This window comes from Rhynchophorus ferrugineus, unplaced genomic scaffold (genome assembly GCF_030347505.1).
Source record: "Rhynchophorus ferrugineus isolate W39M unplaced genomic scaffold, kcgeb_rfMv2 rfM4, whole genome shotgun sequence".
Taxonomy (NCBI): Eukaryota; Metazoa; Arthropoda; class Insecta; order Coleoptera; family Curculionidae; genus Rhynchophorus; species Rhynchophorus ferrugineus.
In genome coordinates, this window is record NW_027472583.1 from 19,754,407 (window position 1) to 19,778,111 (window position 23,705).

The 23,705-nt window shown below is 32.9% G+C and overlaps 1 protein-coding gene across 6 annotated transcripts in view; it reads right to left on the reverse strand.

The window, feature by feature from the left end:
* Nucleotides 1-23,705, reverse strand: part of btsz (bitesize) — a 236,261-nt gene that overhangs the window by 50,226 nt on the left and 162,330 nt on the right. For all 6 annotated transcript variants that reach the window (XM_076401545.1, XM_076401546.1, XM_076401544.1 and 3 more), the window contains one exon: nucleotides 21,948-23,236. In XM_076401545.1, coding sequence (XP_076257660.1) covers nucleotides 21,948-23,236 — 1,289 coding nt within the window. The remainder of the gene's footprint in view (nucleotides 1-21,947; nucleotides 23,237-23,705) is intronic.

Consider the following 23,705-nt stretch of genomic DNA (forward strand, 5'->3'; position numbering starts at 1 on the left):
AATTGTGCGGAGCAAAACATCCTATCGTAAGATTGAACATGTGTGAATAACACAAATCTGAAATTTTATTTCGAGTTTTGGCGATATTAGCATGATTGCTGGGAACTTTTTTTAATTGATTTAATTTTTGAAAAATGTGCAAATGAGACAGACTTTACTAAATAAAATTTGATGAAAAGAAAAATTAAATTGAAAGGGATTTGATTCAAAAATTTCAGGGAAGTGAATTTCGCGTTAAAAGCAAATAACGTGGTGGGAGATCGATCGTTTAGTTCGAATAGAATTGACAGAAACCACTGAAACAAACGATAAAAAGTAATAAATTAATACCTAAATGAGAAACATGTCCGTTGCGATTCGGGCACATCAAAAATTCTTGTAACAAACCAGCTAAATGCGTCCAGTAGGCCGAACTTCACCTATTATTAACGTGCAACAAGTCGGAAAATATAATACCAAAATGCTGCCATTATGGCAAAAACCACTCTGCAAACTACCGAGAAGTCACTAAGGGACCCCAAAATATAAGATATTCTAAAAATATACTTAAAATAGTGGCAAAAGCTTCTAAAGTACGATCATGAAAAATGAGACTAAAATCCTTCAAGGTTCTAAACTATATAGTCAAGTTGTGGAAACAAGAGATCCAGCCAATACAGAACAGCCTAAAACTCCGACGAATTGCTAATGCAAATAGTGCAGATGCTTCTACACCAAAACTTGCAACTTAACTCCCAATAATGACCATGTTCCGAAGATTCTAGGACCATGTCAATAGGGAAGCGTCCAGACCTCTAAATTTGTATAATGTTATTAGACGTCTCAAATGGAAAAAACCTCCAGCCTCTGCAAATGTTTAACGACTAAATGATTCAGTGGAAAATAGTTTTGTTGTAGATGTTTATTAGTAATTTAAGTCAAATTAAAGTTAGTTGTTAATTGTATACTAATTTTAATAGTAGAATATAAAATACGTGTAGTATAAAGGTTAAATAAGGTTTTTGATTATTTTTACTTAGTTATTACAACGATTATTATGTACATATTTTATTTTTTGAATATATTTTATTCTTCCCTTTTTAGTGTTAGATATTTACTCAATAAATTATGTGGTTACTTTGATAAGTATTACAATGGATAGCCCAAGTAAAAGTGCAGCCCGTATGAGGAAAACTAGGAATAATGAAACAATGATTGAAAATAAGGAGCTCTTCAGGCGCCGCGGTCTGCTACTTAGCGTAGGTGATTTGACAAATGTTCAATCTAAACTCGACCAAAAAGTTATAGCCCGCGCCGGGAATCGAACCCGCTACCTCCGTTTGGCCGTTAAATGCTTTAACCGATACACCATAGAAGCAGTTGTCTACAGTGTTTCTACAAGGTCTTATATGTTCTAGTCAGTGCTTTAAAAGCAAACTGAATGGCCGTTGTACTTAACGACTTCCGACTTTCCGTCACATCAGCTCAGCAATGACTTATACACAAATATCTGATTATTTTAGATAAAAAATATATGAAAACATTGTACGTGCCTTTAAAATTTCAGCGTTTCCCTCGACCCCCCTTCCCCCCCCTCAGATCCTGACTTGATTCGAATGGGTCCACCGCGGAATTGTACTCTTTCGAATAAAAAAAGAATTTTGAAAATCGGTCCACAATTGAGGGAGAAATCGTCGGTTAAAAAAGGATTCTTTCTATTTGTGTTGGATAAAATATATATTATATTTTACAGTCAAATAAAAAAGAAAATCTGAATAGTTCTGATAGATATTTAAATACTACACAAAAACAAAATGCAAAATATTATCACAATTGAAATACAATTCTTGACAAAAAATTGTTCAATAAAATAACCGCAAAATTCTTCGCAACGCCTCCTGCCTAATCTAACCCCTTCCCTGATGAAAGAATGCGCGAAAAAAACGTACAGGTATTCGACCAGCTTCATACTTTCTCTCTCACACCGGGTCCATCCATCATCATCAATAAACGGCGGTAATGAACCAATCTCGACCGAGTTTCACTTTTTTTTTGATCGGTAGCACCATCCGAAACCAGAAGGATATCCCATTGACCTTGATACGACTAGGAGGGCTTTGACATCGAGTACGTGCGCGCACAACAGTTCCGATCCGATATGGCGGAATTCTGCACAAATCACGTAAAACAAACAACGTTACGTCATCATATAACGCATATTTATAGAAAGCGACATCTAACTAACGGTTGCCTGTGTGTCAAAAAGGTTCTATTCTTTCGGCGCCGGTTAGCTTTGATGTGCTTTAAATATTGTAAATATTTAACGATTTGTATATTTTAGGTTTATTAGGAACAAAGAACTATCGCACAAACGTATTTGATTTGCTACGATATGATTCATAAACTCATATAATTTGTTACTTTCGTATAACATGTAAAATATGTGTCAGGAAGGTTTGGTCATCTCTTTTTTTTTAATTTTGATGTCTATCGATTTACAATAAAAATAACTTTTAAATAATACATTTTATTCGCTTCTTTAAATTATAAAAAATTGACGAATTTGCCAATTATTTTTCTTGGCTTTTAACATATATTATGTATGATATAAGGCAGCCTTTATGGATATGCTGCTTTTATTGAAATCGCTAGTTTGTTGAAGCATACAGTGAATAGAGTCTGTTAAATATACATGAATTAAAGAAATGTCTGTGGTGGAACTATTGGATAAATATGCTGGACAAACCTAACAACTTTTTAATTTATTAAGTGTTTAGCAAGAGTCTATAGCGGGATATGTGCGGAATATATAATAAGTTGTGTAAAGAGATAGAGGCTAAACTTGTATTAAAGAACTCGGTGAGAAATGTTTTTGAGCTTGATGATGAAAAAATAGTCCCGTAAATTAGATATCTTATCACCTTCGTATCATCCTGCTAAATCAAACTAAATTCACATATGAAAATCATCCTAAAATCAGCAATGTAGCAACAAATTTAGCACTTATTATGCTTCTTGAAATTTCAAATATTGTTAATATTGTCTAATGAGAGGCCCAGAGGTTGTATTTTCTGTTAAATTTCTCTGGGTTTATCAATGATTTGATTGTGATAAATAAAAACAAGAATCTTATAGCTTGAGGACCATTATTATTATTAAGTGGTTGTGAATGGTGATGTTTATATATATATATATATATATATATATATATATATATATATATATATATATATATTGGCAAAAATGTAAAAAATATATGAATCTAAACACCTGTTCAATAATGTAACTTAAAAAACTGTCAAATTCTATGGTTTTGCAATTTTTTTACTTAAAATTATAAATTTCCATATAATATTATTCAGTATATCGACGTTCAGACTTGTATTTTCGACATGCTTTACTTTTGTTGTTTCACTTGAAGAAATCTGCTGCCCATCTAACACTTTTAGAAACATATGGTGCCTTAGGTTCGTGATATTCCAATCGTCGGCTTTCAACGATTTAAAAGTGTTAATTGCGATGTTAATGGTAAAGAACAAAGTTAAAAGAAAATGCATTGCAATACTTATTGGACGAAAAACGAAAAGATCCAAACAGGTGAAAAATGGTTACCACACGAACTGACTGAAAGTGCCATTTTGAACCCTTCAACATAGCAGTTTAATTGCTTGTCAGACAAAAAGGAGATTTTTCTATGACGTGTTATGACTGGGGATAAAAAGTGGATCTACTACGACAATCCCAAGCTCATAAAGTAATGAGTTAGTCCGGGATAGCCGTCCACATTGACATCGACGCGCAATAATCTTGGCTATAAAGCCTTGCTGAGACAATGGACCACACAATGGTTACAACCACACGAAATTGTTACTTCAGATGACTACTGACGTCGATTAATACATTTGATGGCAAAATGACCAGCAAAATCATTCTTTTTCTTGACAACACTTGTCTTTAAATGGGGAAATGGATTGGTTCGTTGGATCCTTTCCAAATCAATATCATTTTAATATAATAAAAAGAGTTATCGAAAGGTATTTAAAAACAGTGAAATAAAAAATAACAATTGTAACTGATGGTAAAAAATATCTACTCAAAAAGAAGGCACTTGAAAGAAATATCTTAGAACCTGTTTAACATGGATCAAGATAAAACAATAATTATCAACAAAGGCAATGTTATTCGATAATGTTGTTATGTGTATTGCTGTAAAATCAGAAAAGCTACATTGATAGTTCTTTATATTAACCATTCTTATATTCTGTTTAAAGGGCATTTTCAAATTTAAGATAACATAGAAGATACGTGGATAAATATCAAATTTCTTGATAACAAAGAACAGTTAATTTTAATAATTCGTGTCTAAATTATTCAAATCCAACTAAACCATAATAATATTAGTCACCTCTTAATAGTATAGACATTTTGTCTCTTAATAGTATAGACTTGTCATTATAGCATTCTTTGTTCTCCAAACATGGCTTTCCATGGGTCCGTGCCTTGCGAAATAATATTTCATTGACAAACAGTAAAAGTTACACTTTCGAATCAAGATAAAGATAGTTTTTTCGTGTATGTATGTGCCTGTTATTAATTGATGTGATTTATCGACTGTTTTGAGAATTAGGAACAATACGAATACAATGAAACACTTGACAAATCTAAAGATAATTGTTTACAGATAAACATTTGAGAGAAAAAGATGGAATATTTAGATATATAATCGTGTTTATGTGAATTCTGATTTATGAGGCTTTCTTATCAGTTACAAGTTTTAGTTAAATTCAGTATCGACCAGATAATTGACATTACTTTTATCAACAGAAATACTATTTGATAACTGGTTTAATGAAAAATTCCATTCAATAAAATTTACACTTCTGTTACATTTGAGTAAATAAGACTTGTTAAAATCGAAATATTTCATTGGCACGACTTATTTTCAGTTCAATCTTCATTTTTCTATCAAAATATCGTAATAAAATTTTTAGAAGCGTAGAGATTGGATTATCAATGAGAATGTCACGATGAGTCATTGCGAAAAGCATTGAATCTTTTTTTTTCTAAAATATCTTATGATTTCTAATAAATTATGCAGTAGTTTAAAATTCATTGGAAATTTTGTTGATGGGATATATAAATGTTAATCTCTCATTTGGTGGCCCAGTCTGTTTGATTCTAAACATAAAAATAAAGGCTTCGACTAGTTTATACCGGTCTTGATATCACCAAAGATAGAATAGTCGATCTCGTTTCTAAACCAGGTTTATATAGAAGTTTTCAATAAAGGTAGGTCGACGGTGGTGGCCTGTGGCAACATGTTTTCTTGTTGGTGCGTGACAGACAAAACTGTCGTATCAAGCAATATTTTCCATATACATTACATCTCGGCGATATAATTTTCTGTTACTTTGAAATGCTTTACTTCTAATAATCATTGTGATTGATAAACTAGATATGGTGGTTAACTGAAATTAGTGATAATTCAACATTAACCATTTGTTATACTGATGGTATTTGCTTGACTTAGCATCATGTAATGTCATATCATGTCATCATGTAGTATCATAGCCTATCTAAGATATACGTTCAAGACATTCAAAAATGTGGCAATATATTGGCATGAATTTTGATCGCACAAATTAAATAGAGCTTCAAAAAAATATATAATTTGAAGTCACAAGAATAATAACGTTTTATAATTTTTACGGATTATCTAGATTAGTAATGTTATTCAAACAATTTTCATTAGCAATGAACAAACGTTCCAGTCAAAGATAATTACCAACATGAATGAATTCAGAGAACATAAGGTTATACATAAGTGACAAAAATATTCTTAACAAACAAATTGAACCGACTTCATAAAATAAATAAGGAACTCTCTACTAAAAAGTAAAAAATAATCAAACTTAGACTTTTAACAGACAAAAAAAAACGTTTTAAAATAAAATATGTACACAATAATCGTTCTAATAACTAAATAAAAATAAACAAAAACCTTATTTAACCTATCTACTACACGTATTTTATATTCTACTATATAGTCATAATTTAGCTTAATACCTATCTAAACCTATTTATCTATTTACAATATTATTTTAATTACTAAACATGATCAATCTGAAGTCGGTACGAGTCACAAATTAGATAAGTTTTGTCGGTAATTTAAATTTGTTGAATATGTCACAAAATTATATTATTATTTTTGTATTGTATGGGCAATATGGAGATGCAGTATTTTGTCTGCTCCAAAGGCTGAAATTAGGCAAAAGCTCTGCGGTTTGGCAATAATTAATTGCAAACTAATTAATTCCTTAAATTATATTACTTAATGTATTAAGAAAAAGAGTTGGCTCAAGATTATTATTCCTCATAAACTTGAGAAATATCATGAACATTATACATCGAGAATTATGTAAAATAAACCTTAAAAAAAGGAAACGCTAGCCAGGTTACGTTACAATATAAACCCGTCATTATTTATAGAAAGTTTGTCTAATGATCTGCATTAATGAGCAGGGTTAACCATGCGTGACAAAATATGTTTTAATACAACCAATTGGGGTGGTAGTTGGTATAGGTCATTTGTCTTAAAAGGTCATGAAGGATTTAAAGGATTTTCCTGATAAAATTAGTAAGTTTTTTTTACAGTGTCTACAGCTCTGACAACTCTGGGCCGTTGGATTTTATAAAAACGACATCTTCCTACGCGAAAAAGATATACGGCTGGATCTAAGTAGTCTTTTGTTTTTTTTTTCTTTTCGGAATAACGGTTAGATAGAGTAGGTCACGCGATCAATTTTGATTATATAAACATTATTGTTCAATTAGGTCGATGCATTGAGGCAGATATATTCCGTTCAGCTCCAATAACCATGAAGCTGTTTTGAACATTGTCTAATAATATATTGCAACAAATATAAATATTAGTATTATATATTTCATTTGTGTATATGATGTTCTTATAGTTCAAAGGACTAGTCGTTCCTATGACTACAGTTGCTTATGAGAAAGTGTTACTACTTTTTTATATGTAACTTTACAATCTTGATATATGGGGTGTCGTAAGAGTTGATACATTTATTTTTTAATTGTAAAATTTCATTGAATTTAGTGCTGGTACATAGACCCAATTTTATCGAATCTGGTTGAAGTAGAGTTGGTTCTTTTCCTTTAGGTGATTGTGAACTTGTTGGTACAAACCGGTTACTTCAGTTAACCACACAGAAAGAAATCAAGTCACCGAAACGAGAGTGTACACAGTCAGGAAATGTGTGATGCAATACTTGAATTGTTTCACGGGCTATATGGTATGTGGCACCGTATTGTAGAAATCACATGTCATCTAAGTCAATGTCATGCAATTTGAATAGGTAAATCTCGGTTAATATGTCACGTCATCGAGTATTTCCATTTTAGAACAAGTCACCAGTCAGTGATATATCTAGTCTAAAATCTCCACCAAATTATAACACATTATAGTGTTACAATTTACAGTAGCACAACAATTACATCTGAATTCCATTGTAAGCATCCATTTATTGTTCCGTCAGTTGTTAAACTGTTTTTATTTTTGATATTACTAACACATTGCCTTACAAATGGAACCAAATTCAAATCTCGGTTAAATTTTGGGACACGCTTTATAAAAAATATTTAATAAATTATATATTTTTTTAAATATATTTTAGTCCCCTTTTATCAACTAGGGTCTATCTGGACTGGACCTACAGTTTAATGTGGGCTCCGAACTACGGTCCTTAGCATTAAGTCTACCGACTGGCGAGTGACCAACTTTAGAAATCATCCCAGAAAACATCCGGTCTTACCCAGACTGGTTACTGGCGTGACTGGGGTCATTTTCCTTGTTGGATTTTACACTCTTGTCTAGGAAAATCACAAATTTTAAACAATCACAAACATAAATTTACGACCATGTCCCAGCAGGATTCGAACCCGCGGCTATCGCAACAGTAAGAGGACCTTTACCACTGCGCCACCAAAATTATATTTTTAGACGACAATATAAAAAGTTTTTAACTGCGCTTGGCTTGGGCTTATGAATGTCTAAATTTTCAATGCTATAGTTACGTAAAGGGACAACAATAAAAACAACCTTTTCGCTTGGCCGTTTTTGTGCCAAGAAAGGCTATTTACAAATAGTTTAAAATTAAAAGTACTTTTATCGATAATATGCAAGATGATATAGTGTATTGATCAAATAATAATTTTAAGTTCTTCTGCCAATTTTACAATATAGATGTATAAAAGATTGATAATGATTTTAATAATATATTTGTACGATTTTCTACAAATAGATAAAACATAAAACAGTTACTTGAATGAGATCTCAATTTTGTATTGGTTTATCTAAAGTTGGAGACACTGCTACAGATTAATACTTAAATAAAAAAAGTTTAGTTTTAAATATTCAATGCAACAATGCAGCATTTGCGAAAGCTTTACTTATTTATATTTTAAACAAATGAGGATTATTATTTCTAAAAAAAGAAAGTCTGCTAAAAATGTGGCTGAATCTTCACTCGCAACAACTTCACAATTCATCACTGGTATAACCATTTTTATTTGAAACTCGATTTTATTGAACATTTTCCTCTTCCAAATACATTCACTTCAAGGCACCTTAACTTTTCAATGCCTTTTTTTGTAATTTTTGTAATTTTGTAAATTTTAAATTGTCTTGGACAGTATTTACTGGCTGTTCTGTCAATGTAAGAAATCCTTTTTGTTCTGCTCCAAACAACGTTCTGAACCATCGACGTATTGTTGATTTCGATCTGTATGAATAAACCAATTTGAAACAACATAACAATAGTCAATTTTCGTGTAAAACATAGAACATAGAACCATGAGAAAAGTTTTTTGTGAAATTAAGTTAATTGGAATTTAATTTGATTGAAATAATATTCATTTTTCAATTATAAGTTTATAATTTGTTAAAAATTTAAAAAAATGTTAAACATGAATGAATATTTTAATAGTGAATAAGGTTAGAGATTTTGTTTGTCACTTTTAAAAATATGTTAAGTGATTTTCATATCTGAAAGATGGAATAACTAAGTATTTCTAAGTGGAGAAAGCTGATTATTGTTTTCAATGTTATTTTCTAATTTATTTTTAAGATTGTTTAATTTAATTACAATTTTTAGACTAAGATGAAAAGAATGAGAATAAGAAAATACTTCAGTGTTGAACCTTTGGAAGAATATATAGAAAGGAGACAGTTCAGTTGATCGGACCACTTACAGTGCATGAAAGAAGTAAGAATTTAGGAAGCAAGACCAAAAGGGGAAGGACCAAAAGGCGACCTAAATAAATCTGGACTTTTTTTTATTTGAACTTTTCCCATTCCCATATCTGGGACAGCCGATAGGATTCCAAGAAGGTCATAAGGCTTTTCTCTTCTGAATTCATTCAATTAACCGCAATCAAATTAATTATCAAGAAAATAAGACAGGTTGCTTTGCAATTACTCCAAACATTCTTTGGTGTAGTTAAATAGGAGTTCGGGCAAAAGTATTCATTTGTAGCGAATTGAGGCATGTCGAATTTTACATCGTGGAATAACGGTCTACAAAATACCCAGAAATATAATCCCAGATGTTGAACACGGGCGGGGTGCCAATTGGAACCCGACACCGAATAGCTGGCGGCAACCCCGAGACGTTTATCTGGGATATTACTTAAGGGTATTTCGGTCATTCAGTGCTCAACCCTCGTTCGGTTAAGACGTGCCACCATCGACTGCCCAAGCCTCGTCAACAGGTAACTCCGCTGCCATCCTTTTTATCTTTGTATTTTTCTCATTTTTTATATTGTCAATAAATAACGGTCACATCATGTAAACACCACTGTTTCATTTCGATTTACCTCCATTCACCGAGCCACATCATTTACCCTAAAGTGGTGACCCCGACGTGATCTTTCGGAAAATTGGGTTTGGACTCGTGAATGGAGGGTACGTAGAAAATGATGTATTTTACGTGACCGTTATATTTTTTTTGTTTCAAAATTTTAAATATTTTTAATTCGATTCCTTTTCAATTTTACATTCAAGGCTCATTTTCATTTTATTCCGATTAATTTCATTATTTCCAATTAATTTTTTAAAATTTTTTTTTTGTCAAAATTTTTATTTCACAATCTTTTGGAATATTTTTACGTCACTGCTTAATCATCAGCGTCTCGGCTAAATATTTCTTTCGGCGCTATGTTTAAATCATAATGTCTTCCTTCGCTCGCCGTCTCCGTCATACTGGCAGATATTTTTATTTGAAAGGCTTTGGGCAGCTTCGGTCGGATACCGTCGTTATTTGTTTTTTCTGAATTAACCTAACGTATGTGACTACGGATTAGTCACAGAGCAGCTCCAGAAGCTAGGTACCGATTGCAGTCACCGTAGACTCGTTATGTCTTCGCCGAAGTACCAGAATTGCTAACGTCTCGTCGTTGAAGAAAATAAGCTACCACGTCGTCGAACAGTCGATCCTCCCACAGCGTCGATTACGGGAGCCCTGTCTGAAGAATAGCTTGTTTTCAACGTCGTCGATGGACCACATTCAAGTGCCAAAGCGACGATGATGCAACGGTATCTGTAGGACCGGAAGATATCAACAGCCGTACCAGATCACAACCGTTTCGAACTATCATATTTTTTCAAAGCCCAGTTTACACAGCACATTTTGTTTGGTATATGTTTTTTTTGTATTTGATTTTTTTTGCAAACATTTTTGTATTTTTGTTGAAGTAATTTTATGTAAAATTCTGGCAGGGGAGTATTGTAGCGAATTGAGGCATGTCGAATTTTACATCGTGGAATAACGGTCTACAAAATACCCAGAAATATAATCCCAGATGTTGAACACGGGCGGGGTGCCAATTGGAACCCGACACCGAATAGCTGGCGGCAACCCCGAGACGTTTATCTGGGATATTACTTAAGGGTATTTCGGTGATTCAGTGCTCAACCCTCGTTTGGTTAAGACGTGCCACCATCGACTGCCCAAGCCTCGTCAACAGGTAACTCCGCTGCCATCCTTTTTATCTTTGTATTTTTCTCATTTTTTATATTGTCAATAAATAACGGTCACATCATGTAAACACCACTGTTTCATTTCGATTTACCTCCATTCACCGAGCCACATCATTTACCCTAAACATTCAAGCTTTGAAATTAGGTAAGCATAAGCATTACAGTTTAGGGCTGTACGACCACAAGGTGGTTTGCAGTAACTCAGTTGCTCAATCGTAGACTATTGGAATTCGGAGACATCAAAATTTGGGAAAAAATTATGTTATAGTTTTAGACTAATTACAATTTTAAAGCTAACTAAATAAGGCATATTTTCTCCGTTATATACATCCAATCAGATCGAATATTGTACTTTGAAAACCCACGTCAATTTGAAACCGTTTAAGAAAAAGACAGTTTTATGGATGTCAAATACCCAATTAGTAACAAAGGCATGAATTCCGTAACTGCGTACTTTCTGTAGACATAAATACCTTTTTCTCGAAACCGTTAGCTATCGTTCTGTACGACACAAGAAACTCTAATAAGCTGACTCACCACTGCCTTATTCGTATTCCTCTAGATCAAGTATAACGATTTCAAAATATAAAAGAAATATCTTAAACGAATGTTTCCTTTATGTTTCACACGTTTTGTATATCAGTATTTCAAATATAGGACAAATAGGATAAAAATTAATTGGATAGTTCTTTAATATTTGGTATCTTATTAACTAAAACTATTAATAATTCTTATATTTCTTGCCAATATAAATCGTGATATTTTCTAAATATATATATATGGATGTCGATAACAAATCTCAAAGAATTCGTAGGACGCCATAATTACTATTAGACTGAAGATAAGCACACAATAAATAGTACCACATACTACTTAGAATTACTCGTTCATGTTTTATGTCATTATTTAGAGTTTTTTTTCTTGTTTTCGAACTTAAAATAAGTGAGAAAGTGTAGAGTCACATAAAAGGAAGCGAGACATCATTGCGATGATTCTTGGTTCTTTTGGTAAAACGCGAAATCTTCGGATATTCTCGAAACAAATACGTATAATGCAGCTATGTGTGTGTTGCAGCAGTGTTTATTAACATAATTAAGATAGATCAACAACTATTATTATAATAAACAATTTAAATTCGTTGTCCAGACAAAATAAACTGCTGCCAATTGCCAAATAAAAAAAAACATAGGAAAAGAAATGTAAGTTGAGGAAAGAAATGTATGAGACTTTTATTTCACGGGCTTTATGTAAATCCCTGCAGATTATCGATCTCTCATTGTTTCATTTACCTGGTACCATAACGTGCCAATTTTGTATCGTTAATTTATATCAAAAATATCTTTCTAAACCTGATGAAGTGTTAAATCTTAAAATTTCTTTCAAATCTATTTTCGAGTTAAATTCATGAGTTTTTTAAAAAAAGCTCATTTTGCATTGCCTAAAAGTTGCATTTTACGGACGTCAAACCTTTCATTATTATTATTATAAACACTTTTTCGATCTATGGATCTACACATCTATGGATCTAATTATATTTTCAGGTTCAACAAGAAATAAACATAGACGAGAATATTCAAACAACCAATCCCAATTTTCAATGATAGTTTGACTGAATGTTTTGATGAGAAACTGATGACGACGGTATCATTAAAATGACAACTCAATGAATAATCAAAACGACATTCGACAAACGACGAAAAATAATTTGCAGTTTAAAATTGGCGCCAACAAATCGATAGTGATCAATGAAAGTGTCTAGATATTATTAGATTTTATCCTTATTTGAAAATCAACGAAATTTCAAGACTATACAACAAGAACTTTAAGGAGATACACTACATCAAAAAGGCCCGTTCAAAAAGTAATGGGAATTTTAAAATTTTACGTGATCTGATTGACAAAACTTTTTTGTTGCTGTGTTGGCAAGCATGTTTAGAAAATATCAATGCATTTTAGGTCTACTATTGTCGATTTGCACAGTCGTTGAAAGAATAACAAGTGTTTTGGTACTGTTGGTAATTAAAAAAAAAATAAATATGCGTCTAGCGAATTTGTATTAAATTTTCTATAAAACTGTTTATACATACAGGTATTACAAGGTTTTAGTTACCAGGTGTACCGAAAAGTATTACCGGTTTTTTAACAGATGTCGTTTGGTTTAACTATGTAATGTTATGATTTGACACATATATCATTTTATTCTACTGACATCAAGCTTCAGAGTGAGTTTTTTGAGAAAGTAACACCGTCATAGATTTATACCTCTTTGAAAATGTCAAGTTTGGTATGTACATTTGCGGCATGCATTATTTTTTTTATTTAATCAAAAGAAACAAGCCGCTATAGGTCATCGTTTGCTGGTAGAAACGGTGAGCATGTTCTAACCTTAAAAACATGTGAGGCGTGGTTTCGAAAATTGAATAGTGGTATTGAAAGGTGGTCGATGTGAAAGACGAAGAATGTTATGGTCGAACGAAAAAGTTTCAAAATGGTGGGAGAGTTATTGGATGAGGACCCAACCCAAGCTCAAAAATAATGGGCGTTAACAAATGGCGTTAAATGTGGCCCAAGAAATGATTAGTGTAATAAGTCGACAAGCAAAGGGACAATCGAAAAATCATGTGTGAAATGCTGTTTCAAAGGTATGATCAGAAATCATTTCTGTATAGTATGGATGATGAAAAGTGGCCGATCGATTCCAAGGCCTAATCGTTTTGGTCGCAAGACAACGCTCTGCGTTTGGTAGTATCAGAGTGACGTGGTGTATTACGAACCGTTGAAACCTGATGAAACAGTTAATAATGGTCGCTAATTTTAACAAATGATTAATTTGAAACACGTGTTGATCGAAAAACGTCGAGGATGGCTCTGAAGACACTATAAAGTGATTTTACAGCATGATAAAGTGCCGTCTCATAAAGCAAGGAAGCCGACCAAGGAAGCGTCGAAAGCACTTGGATGTGATATATTATCGCAATTGCCGTACGTTCCAGATCTTGCCTCGTTCGACTATCAACTTTTTGCATAAATGGGCCTGAAAGATGGGCAAGATGTGTAGAATCAAATGATCAATACTTTGAATAAAAACTTTTTTCTATTTTCTTGAAAATTATGTATTTTTTCCGATCAAACCGGTAACGACTTTTCGGTATACCTGGTATTTTAATGTTAAATATTGCCATCAATATGTCAGATATGAATGAAATGAAAGTCTATGACACTATTCGTAAGCCCTTGCTTACACTATATAACAACTTTAAACATGCAAGAAGTACAGCCCCAAGCTTCCTATTCGCTAGACATGACCTCATGTGATTTTTTCTCGAGGCGTGGTGGAGATTAACAGAGTTCAAGCCTATCTCTGAAGAACAAGTTCATGAAGAGATTCCAGGATTGGGAAGGACGACAATAGGGTTTACCTTAAAAGCGTTTATAACTTAATCTAGATGGATAAATACAATTATCTTTATAATATAATTATCTAAAATTTTGTTTAAAAGTACATCCCATTAATTATATCGATTAATATTAACCCAAACAATAACACAATTATAAATAGATTTTGTAGGATATCAGTTTTATATAAACTAGTTCTGTTTGTAAAATATGACAGGACATGATGTGACAGATATTGAATGTAGTCCCTATTCTCAGATCGGTTGCCAATTATATTTTTCTTCGAACGGAAAGACTATTAATTAATACGACGGATATATTTGAAATATTAACCTTGAGTTATTCTAACATTTTAAATGAATTTTATGATGTAACGTTACCTTCTAATTGTCCTGGGCAACGATAATTTATTAGCTACTATTATAGTCATAAGTTACCAGTATTTGTAAATATTAAACTTTAAATAGCTACAATCTCAATACATTGTTCAGTAGACAATCATTTAGATTGCCTTTTTTTGTGTTTGCTTTTATTAATTAAAAAAATTATTCATGATTTTCGCAATATTTTTTGACCAGCCATTTATATATCGAAAATATTGTCAAGTATAAAATATATAATAAATAAATCATGAGTTTATTTTTAATCTAAGTATACACAGTAAGTTACTCAATTTGCTAGTTTGGTTACTGTTTCTCTTTTTGATATCAACATAATATTCAGGTCATTTCGTTAACTTATGCAACTGGTCATGTTCATGTTTTGTAGCAATATGTATGTTAAGTCGGTAACAAAGTAATTTTCGATATTGTTATTTGTAGCTAGGTAACTTTTGTTAGGATTCTGTGGCACAGATATATTCGAAATATTTGTTTTAGTACGATATTTATTCCCGATCTGCCCGAAAAATTATCATTTCTATTAATAAATCTTCGGTCTAACTATGAAATCTCTTCTAACTGAGCTGTGTAACAAGTATTTCATAGGGACTCGATCTGATATGCTCTTCAGATCTAACAACTTCACACAGCTTCTCTATGTTTTATTTTGAAAACTGAGATATGGGGAGACCAGCAATATTGGTGTTTTAAAATAATAGTTAATTTCGTTATTTCGATTATTTTGATACAAAATAAAAAAAAACAATTAAAAAGTTGAAGGAGTCGCAATAAGTGTACTGTCAAGCGTCAAACAATCAAAATTGGCGATTAAATTAACTGTTATTTAGACCATGTCGTACAATATTTATAAAAGTTGAAATAGTTTATGATTAATATAAAAACTCATAACTTTTTAGCATTCTTGAAAGATTAAACGGACAAACTAAGAAAATCCGGTAAAAAACAAGAAGCTACAAAGGCGATCTCGTTTGTCACGAAGGAAAACAGACAATCTATTAACATCTATTATCTAGATAAAATTTGTAAACTAATAGTAAAGTAAAAATAGAAACGTGTTTAAATAAAACCGGATATAAAATGTAGCTTTTTAGCGAGTTAGGTAAGCCATATCATCTGTTAGTAGGAACGGAATTAAATGGAATTGGATTTAAAATGGAACATAAAAAATATCCAATAAAAACTACTTGCAAAGAATGATTTTTTTGGCATAGGGTTGTTTCTGGCGATCTAAAAATATATATTTTGCGAGATTATTAAAGGCACGATATACTGAAGGAAGCAGGTTCGATTACAGTTAACGCGAAATACAATATTGAAGCAGTATCGAGGTAATATTATGTATTTAATGGAATAAGAAATTAATTATTCCTTGCTGAAACCATCCGAAAGTGTTACTGGTGAACTCTACAGATGGTAATTAAGGCACTTTAAGCACATATTATACAAAAATAAGGAAAACGTATTAATATTTATATGGCTTGTTTTGCTCAATATTTTGCTCGATATTATTCATCAAAGATTGTACCTTCTAAATTATAATTTGTTGTCTTCGATGCATGATAGTTCAGTCTAGAGATTACACGGTGATTGCAGAATTATTATGAACTTATCGACTAATATCACTGCTACCAATCTCATTACAATTGTTTTAAAAACTATTTTTAAAACGTTTCAAATAAATTATTGAAGAAAAAGATCAAGTACATGGCATTACGGATGTAATCGAGAAAACGTTTGAAAGGAAAATTTTTGGGCTTTGCACTTCTAGATATAGCTCAAGTTTTCAACAAAGTAGGACATGACGGCTCTGATTACTATGAAGTTAATAAACAGATTACCTAGAGCGAGATTCTCAAATTGTTTTCCTCTGATTGTCACTTTCAACTAAGATACGACTAGTCAGAACTAAAGTCCTGCTGCACTACAAGCAATAGCATTAAGACATTTTTGCAATGAAGATTTTGGCAATGAATGCAGGGAACCTTCTAGACAGCTAAACAAATTGAAGACGAGGATTTGAAGGCTTTATTTCATGAAACCATCAATAGAAATCGCTAACGATTACAATTAATTCACTTGAACCAAGAACTGTGCGAAAAAACGGTCGGAATACGAGCAAAAACACAATAATGATATTCTTCAGCATGACAAGGTTCAACCATCTGTTGCAAAACATATTCGGAAACATAAAATTTGAAGTGCTACTCCACCCGCAATATTATCCAGACCTTGCCACTTCTGATTAGTACTTGCTCCGATTTATGAGTCATGATCCATTTGAGCAGCGCATCTTCTTATGAAGATGTCAAAAATGGGTTGATTCGTGGATAGCCTCAAAAAATATATTGTGCTTTCGAGATGAAATCCGAAAATTGCCTGAAAGATGGAAAAAGGCAGCGAGTCTCGATGAGTAATACTGAAAAATAAAATACATTGTACCGATTTTTCACAATATTTTACAATTTATGCAATTTATAGGCCAATAGAAACTTGGGCTGGTTTGCTAAAACTAAAACAATTACTAGATAGTGGAGACTACTAATATATAAGCTATATAAACTTCAATAAAAAAAGCCTATGTTGTTATTTGAAAGCATTTAAATTTGGTCGAAAAAGTAGACGAAATTACGGAAGTAAATTGCTTAAACAAACAACCGACTAACTGAAAGAATATCATATAAAACATACTGTGTTTTAATTACACAAAAAAGGCTGTTTGTCATTCACGTTGATATCTCCATATCAATATATCTTTTATTAGCATTCACATGTTGAAAGCGAAAAAATGATCATTGTAAAATTTACTAAGTTAATACTACAATTAATTTTACTTTTTATTAAAGTACTATATAAGTGCTGTATTCATATAGTACTATATACATAAGTATTATAAACTATATAGTAAAGTTTGCAATATTACTTCTTTCCTTAATCAACGTTTATTTTATTAAGTTGTTCAATAAGCTCGTGGAAGCGAAATAAAAATACATCAGGAGGAGCTAAACATGGCTAATATTCTGGTCGATGAAAAATTATTTTAGTATTTAATTTAGTTCTGATAGATTATTATTTGAAGATGGTTTTCTCTGCAAACCAAAAACTTGAATTATTACTCATGACTGTCTGTATTCATCTACCATTAAAAAATATCTGTGCCATGCTACGATAAATCTTACATTAAACTTGATTCATTCGATGATGATGATACAAAATGATCATTCAACGACGTTCTTTATTTAGTACATTTTATAGTAATTTGGTTGTATTTTATATAATGTCCTGTCATAATACAACAGAAACTATTGTACAGGCAAATCTTTAACCCCATATGGACAAATGGATATACAAATATGGGTGTTGTATATCGTGTTATCTTGTTATTATTATAGTTATTACTATTTTGCACCCATATTATAAAAATATCGAAAATATCTTCCTTATGTAATTGACTCTAATTTATTCATTAGTCACAATGAATTTTGCTCGTTTTTACTTGATTTAATAATAATTAACTAAACTGTTAATTATTTTTCGCAAGTTGTTCATAAGTAAAATAAGTAATGAATTCAGTGAGATATGTTAATGATTTTTTTACTTTGAACATAATTCAGTAGCTTCAGAATAAAATATTGAGGAGTGCAGTTAATTTCCAAAAAATTACTAGGTAGTGGAGACTACTAAAATATAAGCTATATAAACTTCAATAAAAAAGCCTATGTTGTTATTTGAAAGCATTTAAATTTGGTCGAAAAAGTAGACGAAATTACGGAAGTAAATTGCTTAAACAAACAACCGACTAACTGAAATAACATCAAATAAAACATACTGTGTTTTATTTACGCAGGAAAAGGCTGTTTGTCATTTACGTTGACATCTCTATATCTATATATCTTTTATTAGCATTCACATGTTGAAATCGAAAAATAATCATTGTAAAATTTACTAAGCTAATACTAGCATTCAGTTTTCTTTTGATTAAAGTACTGTATAACTGCTATATTCATATAGTACTATATACATAAGTATTATAAACTACATAATAAAGTTTACAATGAAGAATTGTTGCGTCACAATAAAAAATTGATTGTTTTGGCATCTATTCAAAATGATTCATCATAGCTCAGAGGTTATAACAAACAATCTTAATTATCGTTTGTATCCAACAAAACCCGAATAAGCGTTAAAATGCATTTGTTGGGTATTAATATAAATGTGATAAGAAAATATGTTATTTAACATTTAAGCCAAAATAAATAACAAACCGAATAGTAAAAATAATGATAGATTTCGCACAAAAATCATTAATATTTATTAAAGTGACAAAGATAATTGTTTACTTATATAAAATCATCCTTTAATAATATCAACACAGCAGCTGACATTGTGTATAGTTTATTTTAGTTTATTAATTTTCCATTAATTACTAGAAGCCCAAAAATCCGAATACCCAAAGTTTAGTCGCTAAACTGGAATTATTATTAAAATTAAACTTGATTTCACTAAAATGTTCATGTATATTATATTAAAATACTCATTTTATTATTATTCAATATATAACAGGTTTATTGAAAAGTCCCCGGCCTGACACATAGATGGCGTTATTAGAATTAAATCTATATGTTTTTCAGTTGTCCCTAATCCTCAAAAGATGCGTGTATAATTTTGACAGCTGTCAGATCATTAGTTTGTGAATTGTAGCATTTTGAGTGAAGCAACTTTAGTTATTGTGAAAAAAAATGCATAAAAAGTAACTTCGCGTGCTGATAAAATATTGCTTTTTGAAGGGAAAAAATACAGTTGAAGCAAAAACTTGGCTTGATGCCGAGTTTTCGGACACTGTCCCAGAAAAATCAACCATCAAGGATTGGTATGCTAACATTAGACGTGGTGAAATCTTTGAAACCGTTCAACAACGCTATATAATAGTCTTTCCTTTTTCAAGGTAGTCAATGAAAATTATTTCATGCGCATCCCAAAATACAGATGCCATAACCTTACCAGCCGACTATTGCATTTCCTCACGCTTTGGAGCGGGTTCATCGTGTGCAGTCCACTCGGATGACTGTCGATTGGACTTCGGAGCAAAAACTCCGGTTTATTACGAATCATCAACTCGTCGTTGTTGTTGGTAATAAGTGAGCTTGCGTAGTAACCACTTTACACAGAACTTTCTCATACCCAAATATTCGTGAACAACATGATGTACATGTTCAGTTGATATATTTAGAGTGTCTGATATTTCATTCAATTTCAATTTACGGTCATTCAAAATCATTTTGTGGATATTTTTAATGTTTTCTTCGGTGACAACCTCTTTTGGGCGTCCACTGCGTTAATTTTCTTCGGTGCTCATTTCACCACCTCTAAACTTAGCATACCAATCCTTGATGGTTGATTTTCCCGGGGCAGTGTCCGGAAACTCGGTATCAAGGCAAGTTTTTATTTGAACTGTATTTTTTATCTTCAAAAATCAATATTTTATCAACACGCGAAATTCCTTTTTATCCATTTTTTCACAATAACAAAAGTTGCTTCACTCAAAATGCTATAATTCAGAAACTAATGATCCGACAGCTATCAAATTTATACACGCATCTTTTGAGGGTTAAGGCTAACTAAAAAACATATGGATTTAATTTTAGTAGCGCCATCTATGTGTCAGGTCGGGGACTTTTTAATTGATCTGTTAGTATATCTAAAATCTAAAACACAATAGTTTATAGGTTAGAGTTATAACCTCTTATCACTATTGCTATCAAGAATTTTGTCGGAAGAATATACGTCTGACCACAGGACGACTTTGACATACTCATTCGTTTACCTGTTCAAACTAATCCGACAGCTTTGTGTCTATTTTTAACTATAATATAATGACAAGGAAAATATTGTCTGATTCTAAAACGAATTTACAAATTGCGGGAGGCAATACTTTAAATATCTTGATGATGTATGAACAGAAAAACTTTGAATAGACTATACATTTTTTAAAATATGGATATATTTTTTCGCGGCGGACATATCTAGTTTATACACGGTTAGAACAGAAAATCTGGTCGATTTGGTGGATATAATTTATTATATCCTTGGTGCTCCCCTCTGGAGTTCCTCAAGGTGGTACCGAAAGTTCGATTAAATACCTCGTCCTGCACCCTGATTGGTTGGCATTTCTAAGAGGAGAAAGACCTATCTAACAATTTCTTGTTTCGATAAAAAAATATAGGCCCACAATAGAGATTCATGTCTCACGATTTTCAAGGTCAACTCAGTTCTCGATGTTTGTCGAATTATTGTCAGAATTTGATCCAATAAAACAACCAATGCACGTTATCAAAATATGTGACGTCAACACGTAAGTTTACAAGGTTTGCAACCTCTAATTATTATAACTAATGTTTAGAAGAATTTTGTAGACATTTGACAACAGGGTCGACCAGTACCAACACAAATCGAATTTTATTGACTAATTCGGTTATAGGTTGTTCGGTGCATTGGCTGTTGGAAGCACTACTCTGCTTGATAACAGTGAAAGCCTACATACAGGTAAATCCTCGTTTCACAGCTATTTAAATCGTTTTAAACCTCTATCTTATGGAAAACTAAACTGCACTAATCAAGAATTAAACACTGAATGAAATAACAAAATCTGAATAATATATAACTAAAATACAGTTGAGTCGAGACTGTTGAGTTAAGGAAGTTGTTGTTAAAGAAAAATGTGACCCACCCATATGCAAATAAAGATTATTTTCGATGGGTCAGTTTTATTTGTTGAATAAAAGAAATGACAATCAATGAAATATTGGTGGAACCAAAAGAAAACGAAACGAACTGACGCAGGAATGTTTCTAAACGCAAAATAAAACCATGAACAGCCACGGTGAGCGAGTAGAAATGAGAGTGCGCGACAAAGAAACCCATAACCCATAATGTCAAGGCTTACCATTCCGAAACTCTTGCCATTATTACTCATCGTTACAATACGGACTCTGATGGAACCTTTTGTTTTAGCGAGCGCGAACTATATATCATAATCAGCTGTTTTCGATTGAATTATCATGAGTTTGCATGCCGATTCGGTAGGTGCGATAACAACAAGTTCTTGCGCGTGATCTTACCTGTAAGGGTTGGACGTTCATCCTCCTCCTCACGGTTAGTGTGGCGCACCACCACGTCGTTTGTTGACGACGACACCACATTCACCTGTTGCGGTACCTCATCGTTCCTTATCATCACTAGACTGGTGTATCGGACACCATGACGCGCACCCGAACGTTCGCCGATCACTGACTGCCGACCACCTGCGCGGCGAACTCGCCCGACTTCCACCTGGTGCTCCGTCTCTCTCGTCTGCGTCGTCGGCTCTTTTTCCGCGTCGCTGGAGCTCAGCGACTCGGCACTGACGTCGCTCAGGCCCGGACTCGAGGAATACACGGACTCGGTTTTGAATTTCCCGATGATAGCGGCTTCGACGTCCATCTCCTGGACCTGGGGGCCTTTATCCTCGACGGTCGACGCTGCCGTCGCCTCCGCCGCGTAATCAAGCGTCGTTACACTCGGGGGAGCCGGTGACGAAGCGTTGCGATCCATGGAGTCATTGTCTTCCGAAACATTTTCGTCCGCTTGTTTTTTCGCCGGTTCTTCAGCATTTTCGTTGTGGTCTTCCGTTGTGGGTTCGTTAAATTCGATGGGTTTATCACAGTCTTCCTGTTCAGCGTTTGATGAGCTTATTTCGTTATCTTTAACCAATTCTCTATCACAGTCCTCGGTTTCGTCCGCTTTCTTCTTTTTACTATTACTTCTCCTTGTCCTGTGCTTCCGCCTTACCTCCTTAACTGGTTTCTTATTTATACCGGCCGTACTAGAATTTTCGCCATCCTCACCAATATATTTCATGCCTATAAAACTGGCACCACTTTCACCATCTCCCTCCACATTACTCTTTCCTTCACATTCCACTTTTTCCGAATCGATATGCTTTATATTCGTTAACACAACGGTACAGTCTAGTTCAAGATCAGTATCGTTATCTGTACTATCCGTATCACTATTAGACGATGCCATGCTACCACTGCTAGCACTTGATTCTTTGTGATTCACTACAAACACTCGGGAAAAACGCCGTGGTTTCTGATCAGCCACGGTGCCGGTATCGTTACTGTCAGTATCCGCGGATCCAGATGAAGTTTCTTCCTCTTCTTCCTCGCCCTCTTCCTCCTCCCGTTCTTTCTCATCGGCTGACGATTTGTTGTCATCATTATCAGTGGTTACATCACTGCTAGGTAGGGCATCGTCGCTTTCCCTCGTTGAAGGAGGGCCAGTGACGTTGTATACTCGCCGTACTCTGGGTTGATCGCCCTCATCGGCGCTGGAGTCTGTAGAAGAGGATTCCGAAGCGGATGAACCTCTGAAAAAAAGATATACATTTACTTTTTTCCTTAATCAACGTTTATGTTGTTAAGTTGTTCAATAAGCTCGTGGAAGCGAAATAAAAATACATCAGGAGGAGCTAAACATGGCTAATATTCTGGTCGATGAAAAATTATTTTAGTATTTAATTTAATTCTGATAGATTATTATTTGAAGATGGTTTTCTCTGCAAACCAAAGACTTGAATTATTACTCATGACTACGATAAATCTTACATTAAACTTGATTCATTCGATGATGATGATCCAAAATGATCATTCAACGACGTATTTTTATACATTAGTATTTAGTACATTTATAGTAATTTGGTTGTGTTTTAAATAATGTCCTGTCATAATACAACAAAAAACTGTTGTACAGGCAAATCTTTAACCCCATATGGATAAATGGATTAATGGATATCCAAATATGAGTGATGTATATCGTGTTATCTTGTTATTATTATA